The sequence below is a fragment of the Gymnoscopelus microlampas genome (genome assembly GCF_963454915.1).
Source record: "Gymnoscopelus microlampas genome assembly, chromosome: 7".
NCBI lineage: Eukaryota > Metazoa > Chordata > Actinopteri > Myctophiformes > Myctophidae > Gymnoscopelus > Gymnoscopelus microlampas.
In genome coordinates, this window is record NC_139944.1 from 28,453,649 (window position 1) to 28,474,303 (window position 20,655).

Consider the following 20,655-nt stretch of genomic DNA (forward strand, 5'->3'; position numbering starts at 1 on the left):
GAGAGCACAAGTAGGCCCTCTTGGCCGGGGCAGACTGTTGTAAGTCGGCCTGGAGAAGAATTTGGGCTCGGTGAGCGACGTACTGTAGGCCTGTGGCTTAGGTGGGCGGCATGTGAAGCCATCCCAGCTCCTTTGCGTTCTCACATTCCCATAGGGTCCCAGCACAGGGGTTGAGAATGGCCTGTTCCAGCCCATTTTCGACTCTTTCAGACAGTAATAATAATAATACACATACAATTTAAACAGCGCTTTTCTAAGTACTCAAAGTCACTTTATGAAACAGAAACAAAACTAGAAAAAGTGCTCCTCGGAGCACAAGTCTCCGCCAGGTCAGGTATATTATTGTGGCCTCCTGGTGGCGCTATAATAGGCCAATGTAAAAAGGGTGCCATTTCTTCTAAGGCCTTCCACGGCAATCGGACACTGCATTCATGATTTGAGGCATTTTGTTCCAAAAATGTGGTTTGCTAAATTAGAACTGCTGGTGGCGCTATACAAGGGTGGCATTTCTTCCTCGGCCTAGTGGGAATGTGCGTGCAAAATTTCACGGAAATCGCACACTGCATTCACGATTTGAGGAATTGTGTTCAAAACGGACCTATCCTGCAAACTTTTTTTTATTTAACCTTTATTTAACCAGTAAAACACATTGAGACAGAGTCTCTTTTACAAGTGGGAACTGGCCAAGGGGCAGATTAAACATTTTAGCCAAGTAGGATGGAATATGAAATATCGGACACATCCATCTTGATCACATGACTATAGAGATACTGTGTAGCGAGTTGCGTGATTTTTGGACAGAATCTGAAGCAGTAAAAGTAAAACATGTGTTTTACAAAACTCAGCCTCCTGGTGGCGCTCTAAAAGGCATATGTGAGAAATCCAGGGCAAATGTTTTTGCTTGGCCTCTAGGGAGTGTGCGTGCAAAGTTTCACGCAGATCGGTGCAGTTATAGCTAAAAACGTGAATCGGCCTGTTAGAGCGCCACCATGAGGCTGATTTGAACGTTTTCAAGTGGCATTTCTTCCTGGGCCAAGTGGGAATCTACGTGGAAAATTTCACGAAAATCGCATGCTGCATTCATGATTTGAGGCATTTTGTTCGAAATGAACCAATCCTGCAGACTTTGGAAGCCAATTTTAGCCAATCAGGATGGAATATGGAAAATCAGACAAATTTGTGTTGCTCACATGGCTATGGAGATACTGTGTACAGATTTGCGTGTTTTTTGGACAAAATCTGTAGGAGTAATATAAAAAAATGTGTTTAGCAAAAGTCGGCCTCATGGTGGCATGTGGGATGACAGGCTGATCTTAAAAATGTGGGGCAGAGGTTCGGCTGTGGCATCCAAGGAGTGTGTGTGCGCAGTTTCACAGCGACCGGGTCAACGTGGTGGAGATTAGCTGGTCGCAGACAGAAGGACTGACACACGGACGGACGGACGGACACATGGACGGACAGGGGGCAAAACATACTCTCTCGCCATGCCTTTCGGCCTATATGGTTTCAACCATATACTGTACTGGCCTATCTAAAATTGGAGTTATTACAAACCGACAACTAGGGGGCGAGCCCAACTCGTTTGCAATGGTTTTTGAAAACCTTATGCCCATACCTAACACCATGCCAAAAATCTAAAACTAGTCAACAACATATTCCCCCTCAATTGAAACTGGTGCCACGGCCGTGGTCACAGGCAACTGGAAGGGGGATGAGAATGGGGTGTGCCTTCCTGGCCTGGCCGGGGTCATCGGAGCAATTGAGGGAATCTGTAAAGCGATTGGAGGCCTCTGCAGCAGCAGGCTCGTTGTCCGGTAGGGGAAGATTCTCTTCGGAGGCCAAGTTTTCTTCTGGTGCAGGGTCGGCCACCCTCCATGGTATCATCCATGGAATCTTGCACAGGTTGAGCAGCTTCATGAACTAGTGGACTATGCTAAGAAGCTAACTGAGGCTAGTGATAGCGTATCAGGCTACAAGCTAGGCTAACAGAGGAAAGAAAGTTGTTTTGACTGTGTAAAAATCACTCATTTTTAGAAGAATGTAAGTTCCCCAGAAGTTAGGTTTCCACCATTCTTGGTTGGACAGTTTAGCTACGCAGCACCGGAACGGTTCTTTTACAGGTTCTTTTACGTCTCGGTGGGCTTCAGCCCTCGAGCCGAGAGAGCAGCGGCCGACCCTCCAGCCCCAGTCCATCGGTGGCCAGTGAGATGTTGTACAATAATGGAGGCCCGTGCCCACACATCGCAATATAGGGGAGCTGTGACGTTAGCAAGTAGCGACCTAGCATTATTATGGTGACTGGATCAGATTATTTCAGTGCCACCTCCAGAATGTGGTGCCCTGTGCACAGTGCGTGGTGAGTGTGTGCGTAGTATTGGTGCTGAAGATACTGCCCTCAAAATCATGAACTTTTGTTGCAACACTGTCTCACTCCCCAAAAGGTATATAGTGACCAAACGTCAACATGTGCCTTGGGGCAACTTCTGCGTTCAGCAACACCAGTTGTCAACGTTTTTGACCATCCGTCAAAAGAATTGTTAAAACGTCGGACTTGAGGCACGGGAGGCACCGCCAAGCGAGTCACCGTGCTGAGCGTTTTGAAGTCCGCTTGACTGCTTTGAACTGACTCAGCGGTGTCCAAGTTATGTCACGATAGGCACAGAATCGTGAATCATATATTCCGACATATTGAGACTTATTTTGCAACATTTTGGGCAAAATTGTCAAAATTGTCAAATTGTCAAATTGTCAAAATTGTCAAATTGTCAAAATTGTCCTGATCTACAGTAGGCTACCCCAAATTTGAATCACACATAGAGGGGCCTCTAAACAACACAGAGCCAAAATCAATTTCACTTACTAGGGGGGGTGCCACAAAATGAATTTGTTGTGGGTGGATTTGGCCTATTTCTTACGAAACTTACCATATGTCATGAATGATCACCTCCAAATTGAAACTGCATGTTGAGGCGCCTCTATAGAGAGCACCTCCAAAAGCACCAAAAATGTGAAAAGTTCAACCGTAGCCTATGTCATAAAATTTCCCCTGCAGCGTCTATCATTTCTTGCCCTGGTAGGCCACCCAACCTGCCGAAGACATGCGCTCCAAGGAGAACTGAACTCATGGACTGAATTACACCAGCGACTTTCTCTTGCCAGCAAAGTACAATAATATATGCAAAGTGCAAAAAAAATAGGCTAGCCTACTACTACTACTACTAGTAGTACAGCCTATTAAGTAAGTAGGCTAGTAGTAGTAGTTGTTGTTGTTGTTGTTGTTGTTGTTGTTGTTGTTGTAGTAGTAGTAGTAGTAGCAGCAGCAGCAGTAGCAGCAGCAGCAGCAGCAGTAGTAGTAGTAGGCTAGCAGTAGTAGTAACAGCAGCAGCAATAGTAGCAGTATAATAAATCCGGTTTAATTTCGGCCAACTCATTTATAATCCCTCAGTTTTATAGTTTGTATGTCTCTAGTTCTTTCTCTATATTGCTCTCACCCCTCTCGCGTTTTCTCCGTCTCCTATAGACTTCATTTTAGACAATGACAGGCTATTAAAAGCCTAATAATCGACACAGTGACGTGTTCTTTTAAGATCCACAGGACAGAATTAACATGACACTGAAGGAAAATAAGCGGAATGGTTTCAACAACATACACTATGTACCGGTTTATACAATCGTTGTCGCGGATTGAAGCACCATGCAGCTACAAAGAAGACATTTTATTGAACCGTATCTGTCCCTCCATATGCGTCTGGAAATCATCAGGTGGGTGCGCACATCCATTTGTCGCCGCCCCCACCAGCTCAACATTTTTAGCTTTCCGTTTCAGCACCACGGCCAGTTCCCAATACCGTTAATGATCACAGGCTTTGCCTTTTTAAGGATCGTGGAGATCACTATGCCATCATTGACAAAACCAGCTAAAGAGACATCAGGCAAAGAGGAGCGACGCTCCGGCACTGGAAAGCAATCCCTCTAATGTTCTCCCATCCGACCGACCCCTCCCCCTTATATATCTCCTCCTAGCAAATCCCCGATGGTGATGATGGAGAGTTGAAAGGCTGGGAACACGCAACCAACTAAAGCAGGGATTGAATCGTCTGGTAACAGTTTGTATTTTAGACAACAATCGCTCTGCTTTCGGGTATCAAGCGCTCTCGTCAAGTAAACATTTCCGTCTTCAGTTGCCGAGTTTTTCTGGATCTTTTCCCCCTACTTTTTCCTCTCGCTGACGTTGCCAGCAGAGCATAGGTGACTATAGTCTCTAACCCCTGGTCTTCTCGGCACTGAGATTCATCATCGGTGTCTGTTCTTCTGTCACATTCTGTGTGTCACAGTCCCCACCAAAGAACCAACATGTTGGACCCGTCTTCCAGCGAGGAGGAAGGGGACGAGATCGTGGAAGTGGAAAGGAAAGAGGTTGCGTCTCCAAAGAACGGCGGAGCTCGGGTGTCACCAAGCCAACAAGCCACAGACACCGGCGGCGGTGGGCTTCAGCCCCCGAGCCGAGGAGGGAGCAGCGGCCGACCCTCCAGCCCCAGCCCCTCGGTGGCCAGTGACAAAGAGAAAGAGGACCTGGAGAAGATGCAGAGGGAAGAGGAAGAAAGGAAAAGGAGACTCCAGCTGTATGTGTTTGTCATGCGCTGCATTGCATATCCATTTAACGCAAAACAACCGACTGATATGGCCAGACGACAGCAAAAGGTAAGATCAGTGTGGAAGTATCACCCAGAACTAACTCCAATAACCTGATACGTGCAACCTAAGGCGTTGTAAATTCATAATACTGTATAGGCACCTTCTGTCTCCAGCACACTAACTGTTGCTCATATTAAGGGGTGGCCAAAGAAGCACCATGCATACTGTATGTTGAGGTGATGATATCACTACTTGAATGAAAATTGCCTCCTTATGTTACACCAGTGACCAGCAGTAGTTTGAGATTCCTCATCAGCTGATGATCAATATGTCATGCTGTTTTAATTATAATTCACTGTCCCTGTAAAGTAGTTAAAAGCTCAATTATGAAATGGAAAAAAGGCCTTTCAAAGGTCTCAGAAAAAGCATGAATGTTTTTTCCCCTACATTGCAGTTAGAGGACTCACTCTCTCTCTCTCTCTCTCTCTCTCACACACGCACGCACGCACGCACGCAGAGAGAGAGAGAGAGAGAGAGAGAGAGAGAGAGAGAGAGAGAGAGAGAGAGAGAGAGAGAGAGAGAGAGACTGATGCACACTACATGTAGTGGTCCAGGCCCACCCTTTGTAGTTGGTCTTGCATAAGTGCATTGGCCTGTAGGCATGCAAGTATACAAGTCTATACTGACATCAAGTCAACCTCTTGCCAGTACATTATATAGAACATGATAAATAGGTTTTCTACTCATCTAAGTGCCCCTCAGCAAGCCCACTGAATTACATGCTCTGTATCAGGTATTGTTTCATTATTGATTATGCTCAGTGGCAATAGATATTGCTGTTAGAGAGATGTGTAGTAACATTGATAATGATGATAAATGTGCTTCACATTAAAACCAAGTCTCAAAGTGCTGACAAGAGAAACAAAATTGTGAAGACATCAACAAATACTGCCCACTACTCCATTAACAATGAATAGGAACATGACCTTTGTCTGAGCAATAACAACCAATGTGAACTTCATGTTAATGTAGACCCCCCCAAACACACACACACACACACGCACGCACGCACGCACGCACGCACACGCACGCACACGCACACGCACACACACACACATACACTGCTGTCTTGCAGGAGAAGCCACTTTCAAAAGCATGAAATTACAGTAAATCATAAGGTAATAGTTGCTTTATCTGCAAAATCTTGGCCACATCACACAAGAAGTAGAACTGTGAATTGACTGCAGACCTATATTTATTATTTAGGGATGTTTTTCAAGCTGTGGCTGCTTTATTCAATAATAGACTACAGAAGAAAGGGACAGGAAAGCGGCTAGTGACAGGTAATGAGCCAGACTCTTACCCAGAACCCAAGAAGTTGCGATGAGAGCTAGTTGAGCTACAAGTGTGCCCACATGAATAAGTCTACTTTCTCTGTTATGGTTGAGCTGTTTGTTCTACTTGCTCAAGTTATTTCCTCTCCTGGAACCTAAGCAGATTTTATAGCACATGTCCAATTCTCCGCTGGCAAATGTGAAGGAACATAATTAAGAAAAGATTTAAGCACAGTTTATTATTATGTGATGTAATGTACAGTAAGTCTGTGAGAATAATAGCACAGGGGTGCAGTGCACACACCTTTACAGCAATTACCAAGACATGTTGGTCCATGCTTGTTGCAAAACAAAGGCAATGTAATATGTTCTCATGAGAATTAATTAACAATTATGTGTTTGGCAGTGTTAAGAGTTTTTTTCTTTGAGTGTACAAGGACAAACAAATGACATGTTTCGCCCAGAAACCAAGTCAGGCAAACACATGGTTTTGTAAAGTTCTTCAAGGCAAACCAAAGCCTTCACATGAAAGGACTCAAATAATTGCATGCAACACATTCCAGTAAACAACAAATGAATATCAGCAAATTCAGTTTAGAAACATAGAAATGCTTCAATATTGTATAAGAGTAAATATTTAACAAACAAATGTTTTCATTACTTTGCTCATGTAGATTGCCATTTAATAGGGGTCCCAGGTTAAAATGGGAGAAGATTTTTTTTTTACAAATCGAATCCTGAGTGTCAACATGTTATGTTCATCTTGTTGACCTCAAGAGACTCTCTACTCTGGGGTGGGAATGATGAAATACACCAGACAATAATGTGTCTTCATCTGCAAAGGGGACCTACTCCGTTCAACTTCCCATTCTCTGTTTGAAGCAAGGATTGGTGCTGTTATTGGTAGATGGTAAGGCAAGATAAGACTTTCTTGATGCCCAAAAGGGAAATTGAGTAGATATGGCCGCCACTAACAGGAAGGTAGAGCCATGTAGCAGGAGAGAACACACTTATGCTTATGGACAAACTGATATTTGATAGACATAACCAACAAAATAGAATAGACACATCTTAGAATACTCAGACCTAGACAGCTGGTATGTAAGGACCACTTCAGCACAGTACTGAAATGGAATCCAAAGTATGCATAGTTGTTGCAAATTCCCAAACCATTGCAAATATATGAATAATACTGTAGGTGAGCTTCAGGCATAAAATACAACCACTGTATATAGGATATTTCTGCAGCATGAACACATTATGTGCAAGAGGATTAGTGCCTAGGTGTGACAGGAATGTGTACAGGCTCATGAAATGTATGGAATTGTGTAGCAAGTATACACACATGTTCATTGTCACTTTGTCTTATTGAAATCATACATGCCACAATCAACCATATTGTACCATCTCAGATCATTACCCTGCCCTCTCAAGTTGCTGCAATCAGAGTGAATTGAGTTTTGAAAGAGTTGTTCTGCCATCTTCTTGTCAGAGGAGGAAGCTATAGCCCAGACAGGCAACTCAAAGGTTTGTTGGAAACCATATTGTCACCATCCCCATATCCTCATCAGATTAAAAATCAACATGAGCAGAAGCCATATGTTTGCTCACTGCCTAGAACTAGACTGGGTGGACTGTTGACCCTTACAGCTCCACTCTGCTAAATATGTTGCTAAACTGTCACTGCAGTGTGTGTGTGTGTGTGTGTGTGTGTGTGTGTGTGTGTGTGTGTGTGTGTGTGTGTGTGTGTGTGTGTGTGTGTGTGTGTGTGTGTGTGTGTGTGTGTGTGTGTGTGTGTGTGTGTGTGTGTGTGTGTGTGTGTGCGTGCGCGCGTGCATGCGTGTGTCTGCGTGCGTGCGTGTGTGCGTGCGTGCGTGCGTGCGTGCGTGCGTGCGTGCATGCTCGTGTGTGTCTCCTCATACAGATTGATTTAGTTAAATACAGTTGAAACTATTTGATTTCAATTAAAGTTAATAAAACAGTACAGGCCCGACATTCATGCAGCAGTACAGACAAATACATCTACTGTAGGGAACCAAGAAAACATGGTGCGACGTTGACATCAGCCACTTCAAACACACAAATGTTTATAATTAGAAGTGCTTTACGAACGAATTACTGCAAAGTACATAAAAATACAGTGGGATACAGACATAGACACTATATAATACAACAAAGCACACCACTAATATTGTTCGTCCCCCCCAAAGGCTCAAAGACACTTTTAGCATCTGATGTGGTTGTCCACAAATGCATGTAGTATTATAAGTGTGCACAGTCAGAGCCATTTGTAATGATCGTGTGATCGATACAACAGTTCAGATTTAACAAGATAATGAAGAATACACCTAGCCAACATCAGTCAGAAGTCAGTAGTAGACTCCCAACCTCGGTCGTTGGGACACCTGGTACTGCAATTCTTTATTTTACCAAGAAGTTAATTGCATTCACCTGCTGTAACTAGTTTGACATTGTAGGTTGGAAAAACCAGCAGTAGCTTATAGAGGTCCCGAAGACCAGTTGTTCCAAACTGGTTCTGATCTGGACTGATCTATATGCACAATAACATTCCAGGAACATGTCTCTCCCATTACTTACTTACGTGCACCAGTATGTCATAGTTAATGGTTTAAGCTTTAAGAAGACAATTTAACACTGAGGATTTTACTGTTGGTTATCGTTAGAACACATACAGTACTGTATAGATGGAATAGAAGGCTTCTCTTACTGGTGGTGATGGAATTCAGTTCACCTAAAGGTTATTGGTATTGTTCACTGAAATGCACAATATTGAACATAATCAGTATGCATGAAGAGTGTACCTTGATTGATTGATTGAATACTGTTTGCAAAAAGGGCACGGCGGCACAGATTTATTGAATATAATGCTAAAAGGATAACCCGATAAGCCCAGGGGCTTATTTCCATTGAGGTCCTGTGTATTCAATTCATCGAGACATTTAAAGACAAACAATAATATACAGTGATATGCAAAACATCATAATATATACGAGTAGTAATAAAAAAAATATATATGTACAGTAAACTGTTGGGGGGTGGGGGTAATTTCCGGTGATAAGCTTAGACATTTTACAGGGGCCAGTTACAAATTGCAGCCACCTGTAGGTGCTCTTTTAGAGGGGTTTTAGGGCGGTTTAACATAACTGAAGAATGACAGATAATGCTTTTTTTAACCACCTGTGTCTACCTGTTTTTAGTCTCTAATGTGTCAGTTTGTGTTTAGATCACACACTGATGCACAAACACACGTTCTTGACTCTGGCAGTCAGCTGTGAAGTGGGTGGTGTGGGCAGTGTGACAGTCTGGAGGAGAGACACTGTGGCCTCAAAACTGAGAAAACGGAGGCTGCTCCTTGTTTCACGAATGTTATTTTACTTACAAGTCTCATGATATTTACAGATAAGTGGTGCACAAACTGTGGGTCGGACTCGAGACCCTATCTTGGGTTGCGGGAGTTACGTATTGGTGCAGAATTGTGTACAGCAACATTGGAAGGGAAATGCAAATACATGAACCAAAGTGATTCTTTGTTAACCCATTCAATCCGGGAACACATCTTTACAAATGTCTTCTAAAACTGTTTTCTGAAAACCGTATGTTGCTATAATATCAGTGGTTCTCATACTTTTTCATGTCAAGCACCCCCAAAATGATATGTATTTGGTCGCGGACCCCCATCTCAAAATATTTTGTTCCAAGTACCCCCCAGAACCAAACATTACAAATGTTCGCTTTAAAAAATATATATATATTCAAAGATTTGCACACATTTTCATGATTTTTCAAAAATAGCAGATCTACAAGCTCATAGTGCGGCACTCGATGCCGCGCTATGAGCTTGTATATCTGCTATTTTTTAATAGCCAAAAGTACAAAGTAATAGTTAAAGTGGTTTTCCCGATCTTAATAGGTTAAATGTTCCCTTTTGAACATACAACATTGATTAATTTGGGCAGCAGTAGCTCGGTAGGTAGAGCGGTGGTTTGGGAAGTAGAAGATTCCTGGTTTGATCCCCAGCCCCTCCTGGCTTCCTGTCAAACTGCCCTTGAGCAAGAACACACTGAACCCATAATTGTTCCTGATGAGCAGGTTGGTATCTCGCAACGATTGCCTCTGCCATAAAAGTGTGAATGGGTGAATGTAGCCTAATGCACTCTGTAAAGTGCTTTAGACAAAGGCACACTAGATTAGATAGAGAGATGGTTTTTAAATGCTTTGTGTACGTGTGTGTTTGGGTGGCTGACTTGAAAAATGTACTAGAAATGCAATTTACCATTTGATCTGCTGGTATTGACCATAACATCTATTGATCATAAATTGCAACTGTTGCAAAATTATTATTTTTTAAATCCATGTTGCTTATAAGTGCTTATATAAAAAAACATGTAGCATTGTAGCTAAGGAGACCTGCTCAGTCAGACTACATCAGTATCCCTATTCTCAGAAGCCATGTCATTCTTTGCCCTGGAGCTGGGCTGGAGCTCATTTGCTCATAGTGAGTGATACATGCTGTACATGGCTGCTCTTGTTGAACCCGTAATGACTTACAGAATGTGTGTGCAAATTCTTCACAACATACACTCTTAATGTAGATTATCACAGTGTAAATCTGGATTTTACCTGCCAATAGTTACACTGGATATGAGATACAAGGAGTGTATCTGATCTTTTCATTGCTTTCTTGCCTGAGGACAAGAAGATGAGATGTCAGTACCCTGATGTCAGTGTGACGTACAGTATAGAGAGATTTAAGTCAGCAGCAAATCCAGTCTGACACATTCACCAGTCAAATTACATGTTTACATCTGCAGTATGTGTGCAGTGCCAAAGCATCAATGGATGACGTGGGCATCTGTATGTACTATGTACTGCTTTAAAATAAAAATCCCCAAATAGAAAGAGTGGTTTATATATTCATGTATGTTCAATGTTCTATGTTCCCAGATGCTAATTGAACTGCATCTATTGTAAACAACTGATTTAGACACTCACTGATTTTTGGTTTTAACATAGATCAGAGACTAAAACGGGAAAGAAGGGAACACGTTAAAGTTAGGTCACTTCTCATTTGTCTTTAGAGGAGATTAGCTTAATCTGTGATAGACACATTTTATACTCCCTTTGGTGAAACAGCTTTTGTCATTAACCGTGAACCCTGCGAGGCCCATGGCTCAGTATGAAATATGTTAACTAGCTCTTGTTTTGTTGCCCTCGTGTTCTTTGGGCTTACCGCATTTAAGATGCAGGAACAAGTTGCTGCCATGCTTTCCTCTCTCCTTTGTTTTGTATTCTTTTTCTTTGTTATTAATAAGGCCTGGGGGATCAGTGTGCCCAGGTGGGGCCACTATCCGCCTGCTTGTCATCAGCATCACAATGGGACCCCAGTGATTCCAGTCCCACTGTCTCCCTGTTCTCCTCTGCTTCTATAGCATTTACATTATGCTTTGTTGGAAAGATTCTCTTGGCATTGCGGCTTCATTTCAGTTGTATAAGGACAGAAGGGAACGACAGCTGGGTTCTCACCCAGAACATTGCACTACAGTCAGTCTGCTGTAGCATGGCTACTATGTGGTTGAGCTGCGATGGTGCACTCATTCAGCCATTGTAGATTTTAGCTAGGGGTACAACAGTCAATTGAACTTATCTATTTAATCGATTATAAAACATATTGATTTTAAATTTAATAAAATAACCCATTAAAAAACCATTTTCGCACAACACCGTTTTACAACAAAGTAGATTCAGTCGATTATAAAAAAATCTGTTAAAATCTTTTCAGGTACATGAATTGATATTTAAAGTTAAGTTAAGTTTATATCTTCTATATCTATAATTATATCTTCATATAATTGGTCCTCACTAGTGCTCATGATAAAATGGTACCATTTTCTTCTACTCGGTCTGTGTCTCAGAGGAGGGCTGTGGACAGTTCAGAAACCGTCTACCAGTGATGAGGAATCCAAGCTAATAGAAATTGCAGGCTTTCTATTCCTGGAAAGTTGCAATGCAATAATAGAAGCCATTGTTCTCGCGTCAATACAAATCTAAATAATAAACTTGAAATCTTGTTGGGAAAAAAAAATCCTGCCTAATGATGATGTCACTGGTAGACGGTTTCTGGACTGTCCACAGCCCTCCTACAGACCAAGTAGAAAAAAATGGTACCATTTTATCATGAGTATTAGTGAGGACCAATTATATGAAGATAGGTTGAAAATGGGTGAAGTCGTCCTTTAAGTTAAGTTAAGTTAAGTTAAGAATCATATTTTTAAATGAGCTTGTCATTTACTAGAAAAAGTAATAGAAAGACTAATCGCTAAGATAATCGATAGTTGCAGCGATAGTTTTTGTGAAACATATGAGGTCACAGATCAGAGCCAATAATGGTAAAAACATAAAAAACTAGAAAAAGTGCTCCTCGGAGCACAGGTCTCCGCCAGGTCAGGTACGTTATTCTGGCCTCCTGGTGGTGCTATAATAGGCCAATGTGAAAAGGGTGCCATTTATTCTTAGGTCTTTCACGGCAATCAGACACTGCATTCATGATTTGAGGCATTTTGTTCCAAAAATGTGTTTTGCTAAATTAGACCTGCTGGTGGCGCTATAACAGGCCAATGTGAAAAGGGTGGCATTTCTTCCTCGGCCTAGTGGGAATGTGCGTGTGAAATTTCATGGAAATCGCACGCTGCGTGCATCGTTTGAGGCTTTTTGTTCAAAACGGACCAATCCTGCAAACTTTGGAAGCCAACCATAGGCAATGAGGATGGAATATGGGAAATCGGACAGATCCGTGTTGATCACATGACTATAGAGATACTGTGTACCGATTTGCATGACGTTTGGATAAAATCTGTAGGAGTAATGTAAAAATGCACAAATCGGCCTCCTGGTGGCGCTATAACAGGCCCATGTGAAAACATTGGGGCAGAGGTTCTGAATTGGCATCCAGGGAGTGTGTGTGCACAGTTTCGGAGCGAACGGGCCAACGGTGCCGGAGATTAGCTGGTAACACACAGACAGGAGGGACACACACACACACACGGACACACGGACGGACGGACGGAGGGTAAAACATACTCTCTCGCCATGCCTTCGGCCTGGCGGAGACAATGACTATCTAAATCTAAAAACAACAAAACAACTAAAAGCTCAAATATGACTTTGTACCAACAATTACAAAAGCACCATACATGTACAATACATGTACATTCCTAAACTTACAAACTTACAGTACATAATTAACATGCAATGTTTTAGTTGGACAGGAGGCACACTTTGAAGACAATTATTTCAATTTTACTATTCACACGGTGCACTTTGGACTGTCACAGCACTGGCAGTTGCTTGATGGAGTGTGATGTGTGTGAGGGCGGTACAGAGGGACTTGAATGAGTCAGCTGGCATCACAGTTTAGCCATCAATCTCCCGGGGATCATTTAAAGGCAGGTTCACTTGGAGGTCCCCCTTTCATTAAACTGTCCCTCATTTACTTCTCCCTCAACCTGCTGTGTGGTCTACCCTTCTTGCTCATCCCTTGTTAGGGCTGCATCTATCCATGAATTTCATGGCGGTTATTCTATTTTTCCAATTAATTGGAAAAAGGCACGTTTAGATTTATTTTTAAAAATATATTTTGAATTGATTAACCACTTGAGCCGTATCTTATACTTTGTCGTCACACGGTGTGGTGCACATAATAGTGAAAATAGATGATCTACAAGCTCACGTGTTGAGCAGATGCATGCACCTCTGGTAGAACAAAAACAGGCTATGGAAAATATATCTCTGTGAGTTATGCCACTAAAATGAAATTAAAGTTTGGCATGTGAGTGCCAAGCTGTGTTCGATTGTAGTGTTTCAATACAGCCTGCATAATTCATGAGTACAGTACAGTGCTAATGATGAGGAAATCCATGTCAATTGGCCTGCTGTGCTTTTAACACACACACACACACACACACACACACACACACACACACACACACACACACACACACACACACACACACACACACACACACACACACACACACACACACACACACACACACACACACACATACAGTACAAACAGCAGCACCCACAATTCTTTCCACTTTTTACGCACACAAGAACGCACCCACACACTGTAGAGCAGGGGTAGGCAACTGAGATAAGCCTAGGGCCAATATCACTCCCAGACATTCCATCGCGGGCCGGGCCTCCCCGCGAACATGCACGCGCGCGCAGCGCGCGTGCATTCGCGCAAAATTTTTCGGGTCTAATTCGGGTCTAACTCGGTCTAATTCGGGTCTAATTTGGGTCTAATTCGGTTCTGTTTGACCAATATAAATCAACATTTTTTCCGGTTTAAATATCAGCACAGGCGATTTTTCTGGTGATTTTTTTTTCTTCTCCATTTTCCTCTAATCTAGCTATAAAATGTTATAAATCCTTTAAAATGCATCGTGTTTATGAGTGCATGATTTCAAAAGTGGGTTCAAAATCAAAAAATATTTTTCTAAAAAAAAATAATATTTTTTTTCAAAAAATGTTTTTTCTCAAAATTATCTCACGGGCCAGATATTATTTCTGGGTGGCCAATTTCGGCCCGCGGGCCGCCTGTTGCCGACCCCTGCTGTAGAGTGAGTCCATTGCCTCAGCCACTCATAGGGCCCAGTAAGAGTGGTCCAAATCAGGCTGGCTGGTAGGGTGACCACCTTCAAACAGACCCATTGAGGGACAGACGTACCCGGTCCAATTTCGGGACTGTCCCGCGAATTTCGGGACGGGTGGTCACCCTACTGGCTGGTGACTCATTTGTGCCAATCTGATCGAGTTAAACTGTAATAAAGTTCCCATCCTCACCACCCAGCAGGGCGGCAGCATTTAAGCATGCAAAGCCATTATACCTGATGACGTGGTTCACACCTAAAAGCACATTGTATAGCCCCATCTGCATTCCCACTGCTTTGTCAAATCTGAACTAAAATGAACTGAGCTGTAACATTCTGGTCCTTTTCAGATGCTCATGTATGATACATGTGAATTATCATGGTACTAACGAGGTACCAACAGTGATGGAAGAAGTACTCACAGGTTTTACTACTAAAAGTATCAATAATGCAATGTAGGAATTCTCTGTTACAAGTAAAATTCCAGTATTCAAAATGTACCTGAGTAAAACTATAAAGGTTTTCGCATCAAAATATACTTAAAGTACATACTTAAAGTACCCAAAGTACATGTCACTACGTTGTCACACCCATGTCACCATGATGACTCATCCATAACCATATAAGGAGTTCCCAATGCAGCTACGCCCAAATATGGAGTGTGTTGTCTCACGTAGGTGTGAGGGCTGCATAGCGGCCCGAACTCTAGATGTGAGGCCCGAACCTCTAGTCTTTAAAAAAAGCTTAAATGTGCTACAGTAATATCATTTCGAATCACTACAGTATTTGTAGATTGTAGTAAAATTGTTTATGCGCCTGTTGCTGAAATGCATAATAAAACTACAGGCTTATAAATGTGCATATTGTGTGTGTGTGTGTGTGTGTGTGTGTGTGTGTGTGTGTGTGTGTGTGTGTGTGTGTGTGTGCGTGCGTGCGTGCGTGCGTGCGTGCGTGCGTGCGTGCGTGCGTGCGTGCGCGCGTGTGTGTGTGTGCGTTTTTATATGGAACCAACAGTTCAGATCGGATATGATCATGAAACAAGAATTGTCTAAGCTTGGGTAAACTGTTTATGCAAATGTCTGAAACTGTTGTACAATTATTCTTACAAGTAGAGTGCAGAGGAACATGTAGTGCCATAAGGATACTAGGTGAACAATGAACCTAGCATCTGTCAAAAACGCAATGCTATCTAAATAGTATTCTTAACATTTGCTTTGTTTGTTGCTCTGCACTGCTCTGCCTGCAGGGTGGGCTCTACGTATCTGGAAAATAACCAAGTGTGTCTGATCCGCGCGTCTGAAACATTCATGTACAGAGCGATGCTTAGATCGTTGACAAGGAAACAACATTCTCCTCATCCATCCATCATCTTGCAGCCCCCTGCTGTGGAATGCGACCTATGTTGACAGAGCGGTTGTACTATTGTTAGATTGATGCGAGGGAATTATGAGATAATGCAATATTCTGTATTCACTTATTCCCACTTCTTGTGTGTTTCCTCGTGTACGTCTGGAGACCGGCCTGAGGCCGGGATGAGGTTTAGAGATAAGCAGAGCTCACATCTGTTGACCATCAACATTTTGAGGGAGATAATTTCGGGAATCCCGGTGAAAAGATTCTTATCATGTCAGCTGTTGACCAAGTCCATGGGGGTCCGTTCTGTCATGTCCAGCTGGGGGGTTCCTCCTGTCCCCACGGGAGGGATTGAATTCAGATATAGAGGTTTGAGGGACTGGGAGAGAAGTCTTAGCTCTATTAAGAGAGATGACTTGGCTATACTTTTTCCTCTTGAAATGAATCTTATTTTTTCTTGACAAGAAATGCAATTTTATTCAACGACAACTAGTAACTGCTTTGATGTTTTCGAATTAAAGCACCTCTTGTGTTATCTGACCAATAAAACAATTTAATTTATTGTTGAACTTTTATTATTCAAAAATACTATACTATACTATACTATACTATACTATACTATACTATACTATACTATACTATACTATACTATACTATGCAATTCCACCTAGTCTGATGCTGAACAAAGGTGAATAATGCTGATTATTATAAGACAAGTAGGCCTAGACTGTGATACAGGAATAAAAACATTAACTGGCCCAACACCTACTCCAAAGCTTCCATAAACAGTCATGGCCCAGATCACAATCATTTTAGAGGGACAGGACGATAGTTGAATGGTTATTTCAACAACAGCCTGCAACTACACCCACTAATATATTTAACCTAATCCAAACCATCTTGAAACTGCACCTGGGTTGTTCCGTCCTTCTCCGGCCACGAAAATACCAGAAGACACGCACAATGCACACATAACCCACTATCAACAGTTTAGCTGGTATTCAGTTAGCAAGGTTGTTAACATGTGGGTACTCCCTACGGATCCTTACGGATCTAAATTAAATGAATGACTGAGGATCAGTCTGAAGTAGTCTGTTTGGTGGAGAGACACCTTTACATGGTAGATTTGGATCCCAGAGATAGCAAATAGGAAATTCAGAAGTTTGAGAATGACTGTTCTAGATAATGCTGTAAATGAAGACCCTTTCTCCAGTCTTTAGATAATCAAATAGTTGTGTTTTGTAGTTCACCGTTTCTTTGCTTCAGAAGCATAGCTGAGTATTATACTGTATGTTGTCACCGAGGGGTGGGGGAGGAGCCACGCTTGTCTGTGTGTAGTCATGTGTGTGAGCATTAGCCAGTGTCCTGCATTTGTGCAGTGTGTGTGTATGGATGTGTTGTGCACATCCCTGTGTGTGTGTGTGTGTGTGTGTGTGTGTGTGTGTGTGTGTGTGTGTGTGTGTGTGTGTGTGTGTGTGTGTGTGTGTGTGTGTGTGTGTGTGTGTGTGTGTGTGTGTGTGTGTGTGTGTGTGTGTGTGTGTGTGTGTATGTGTGCGTGCGTGCGTGTGTGGGTGTGTGTGTGTGTGGGTGAGGGTGTGGGTGTGGGTGAATTCAAGCTCTTGGCCTGATGAGCACTTTCTCCATTCTCTGTTGGATGGCTGTATGTAATCTGGGATTACCCATCCATTTGATGTTACATAATCACCAGAGGGCCTCTCGTCTTGCACTTTAACAAGAAAGACAGGAGAAAGAGTCTATGTTAATGCCTATGTGTCTGTGGGTGTCTTTGTGTGCGTGTGTGTGTGTGTGTGTGTGTGTGTGTGTGTGCGTGCGTGCGTGCGTGCGTGCGTGCGTGCGTGCGTGCGTGCGTGCGTGCGTGCGTGCGTGCGTGCGTGCGTGCGTGCGTGCGTGCGTGCGTGCGTGCGTGCGTGCGTGCGTGCGTGCGTTCATATATAGGTCATTGTGTATGCCAACATGCCTAGCATGGAGGTCACATGTCATGAGTGGCAAAGTGCCACATTATAGGCATTTAAGTGACACTTTCATGATCACGTGGTGTAGGAAAAGTTCACAATGTCAAGTGTAAAGCTTTACTGTGTCGACATACCAGTCCAATTTAAAATGAAGAATCATATCACGTTATACTGCATGAGGAAGTCTGGAGTGGCATATATATATATCAGGATGGTGCAGGATGCATGAGGCAGCATGACAGTTAGGGTGACCACCTCCAAACAGGCCCATTGCCCACGAGCGTCAAAGAGCGTCAGCTGGGTACAGACACCACACCTGCTCTATGCAGTGCTCTTAACTGAAAGTGACTGGAGTCCCTCTCATTTCTCTCCAAAAGCCCTTTAATACGATGGAATATGATTAAGTATTACTGTCATTATGGTAGGCGCACATTTCATATAACACACACCATACATTAAGAACTCCTCTAACTTTCACTAACTTTCAAAATCGTTTTTTTCCTTCTTTTTTTCATATCTTTGATTCGCGGGACATTGTTCTATTTGTGTGGGACGCGGGACAAACGGTCCAATTTCGGAACTGTCCCGCGAGATGCTGGACGGGTGGTCACCCTAGTGACAGGAGTGTGAGGAGTGTGGTAGGAGTGATGGATGGGTATAAGTTGGAGGTGGGCTTACACCAAGCATCATCTCTGAGCGCTTTCTTGTTCACATCGGACAGGTTGACAGATGAAGTCAGGCAGGAGGCACTGTGGACGATGATGTCACAGTGTGACAGTGTGATATGAGAGGAGGAAACAGGTTGAATTGAGTCTGGAAATGTGGAGGTTTGCACTGGAGAGAACGAAAGTCTGCAGAAGCAAGACACAATATGTGTGCGCGAATGAGAGGGAGGACAGTGGAACCGTGAGGATGCAAGGAGTAGAGGTTGCGAAGGTGAAGGAGTTTAAATACATGGAATCAACTGTACAAAGTAGTGGGGAATAAGCTCTGTCCTCCCGGTGGGTGCTCCTCACTGGCAGATGAGCCAGTAGTAGGATGTAAAAGTGAGGAAATGGCCAGCACACAATGAATGTCCTTTTCACATGGTTTTATTTACCTCTCACGGACAGAAACAACAGACATGTTTCAACCAAACAGGTCTCCCTCAGCGTTCAGTAGGATACAACAGCAATGACAACACACAGAAATGTGTGTGTGGAGGAATTAATTGGCTTAATGACTAAAAGGAGGTAAGAACTAATTGGCTATTCAAAAAAACAACCCAAAAAAAAGTAATGGGGAGTGTGGAAGAGAGTTGAAGAAGAGGGTGCCGGCAGGGTGGAACGGATGGAGGAAAGTGTCAGGAGTGATTTGTGACAGAAGGGTACCAGCAAGAGTGAGAGGGAGGCCAGCCAACTTGGAAACAGCAAGAGAGTCGAGGTTGAGATGGTTTAGACATGTGCGGAGGAGGCATGAGGGGTACATTGGGAGAAGGCAAGAGTAGCAGAGGGAGACCAAAGAGAAGGCTTATGGATGCGGTGAGAGAGGATATACGGGGGGCTGGAGTGGCTGAGGAAGATGATGAAAACAGAAACATATGGAAACAGATGATCCACCGTGTCAACCCTGATGGGAACTGGGAATCCATTGCACCTCTTGACCTCTTGATCTACATCTTAAGCAGAGTGGGACTCTTCTTGTTGAAAGCATGAGATTCTACATCCATGAGCAGACAGATACCATTGGCCAAGGTTGTGTTTGGTAGGCTGCACAAATTATGATTATTAATGTGCTTCTTGACTGAAGTTTGGAGATACGTTTCCTATAGCAGTTAATGTGTACATACTGTATGTGTGGGTTGCATCTGGTTATCTTACGAGCTTGCACAAGGACGTACTGTAATTAAATGCTGATGTGATTTACCTCACATGCACGAGAATGAGGACAGATTTTAATCTGGTCCTTTTTAAACCCACCACATTTGTTAACATCAAACTGTAATCAAACAAATTACACAGACTCATTCATTAGGATTTAGTTAAATCCACCTGCCGGTGGATTTAATAATAACCTGCTGGTTATCAAGTCCATATTGGTTTGCATAACCAAGTGTCTCCAAAAGTCATAAACTGACTGAGAATGTCTTTCTTATGACTCTTATGACTTATGTAATTGAATTCTTAGATGTATCAAATTAAAATAAATACACCCAGCATGCATTGAAGATGATCACCTAAACTAAACACTTCAACATCAAAGATTACAAGAGAGCAAAACATGTACAATTCCAGCAACACACAACTACATGTACCAAATTGTGCCTAGTGGCACGGCCAGTGCTATAACCACATGTTCCTTGTGAGTCACAAATTGTGAGTCACAAGGACCCAAGAAGCTCCAATCTGACTCCTGCTGTTTTGCATCGCTTCCCTTTCTCTTCCCAGTCAGATATGTCTGCTGCAAAACCACCTGCAGGCAACATTGGGCCATTATAGGAAACACACACACACACACACACACACACACACACACACACACACACACACACACACACACACACACACACACACACACACACACACACACACACACACACACACACACACGCGCGCGCGCAGCCTTATCTCAAATTGCTAGTTCCCAGATGGCACCCATAGTGACTAGCCCTTCCCCTCTCCCATGACACCATCATCCATCAGTCTG

The 20,655-nt window shown here is 43.0% G+C and overlaps 1 protein-coding gene across 1 annotated transcript in view; it reads left to right on the forward strand.

Moving 5' to 3' along the window:
* Positions 1–4,353: 4,353 nt before the first annotated feature.
* Positions 4,354–20,655, forward strand: part of cadpsa (Ca2+-dependent activator protein for secretion a) — a gene marked incomplete at both ends in the record, with an annotated part of 121,414 nt that continues 105,112 nt past the window's right edge. The window contains one exon of the mRNA XM_084061778.1: positions 4,354–4,701. Within this exon, the coding sequence (XP_083917904.1) occupies positions 4,354–4,701 (348 nt within the window). The remainder of the gene's footprint in view (positions 4,702–20,655) is intronic.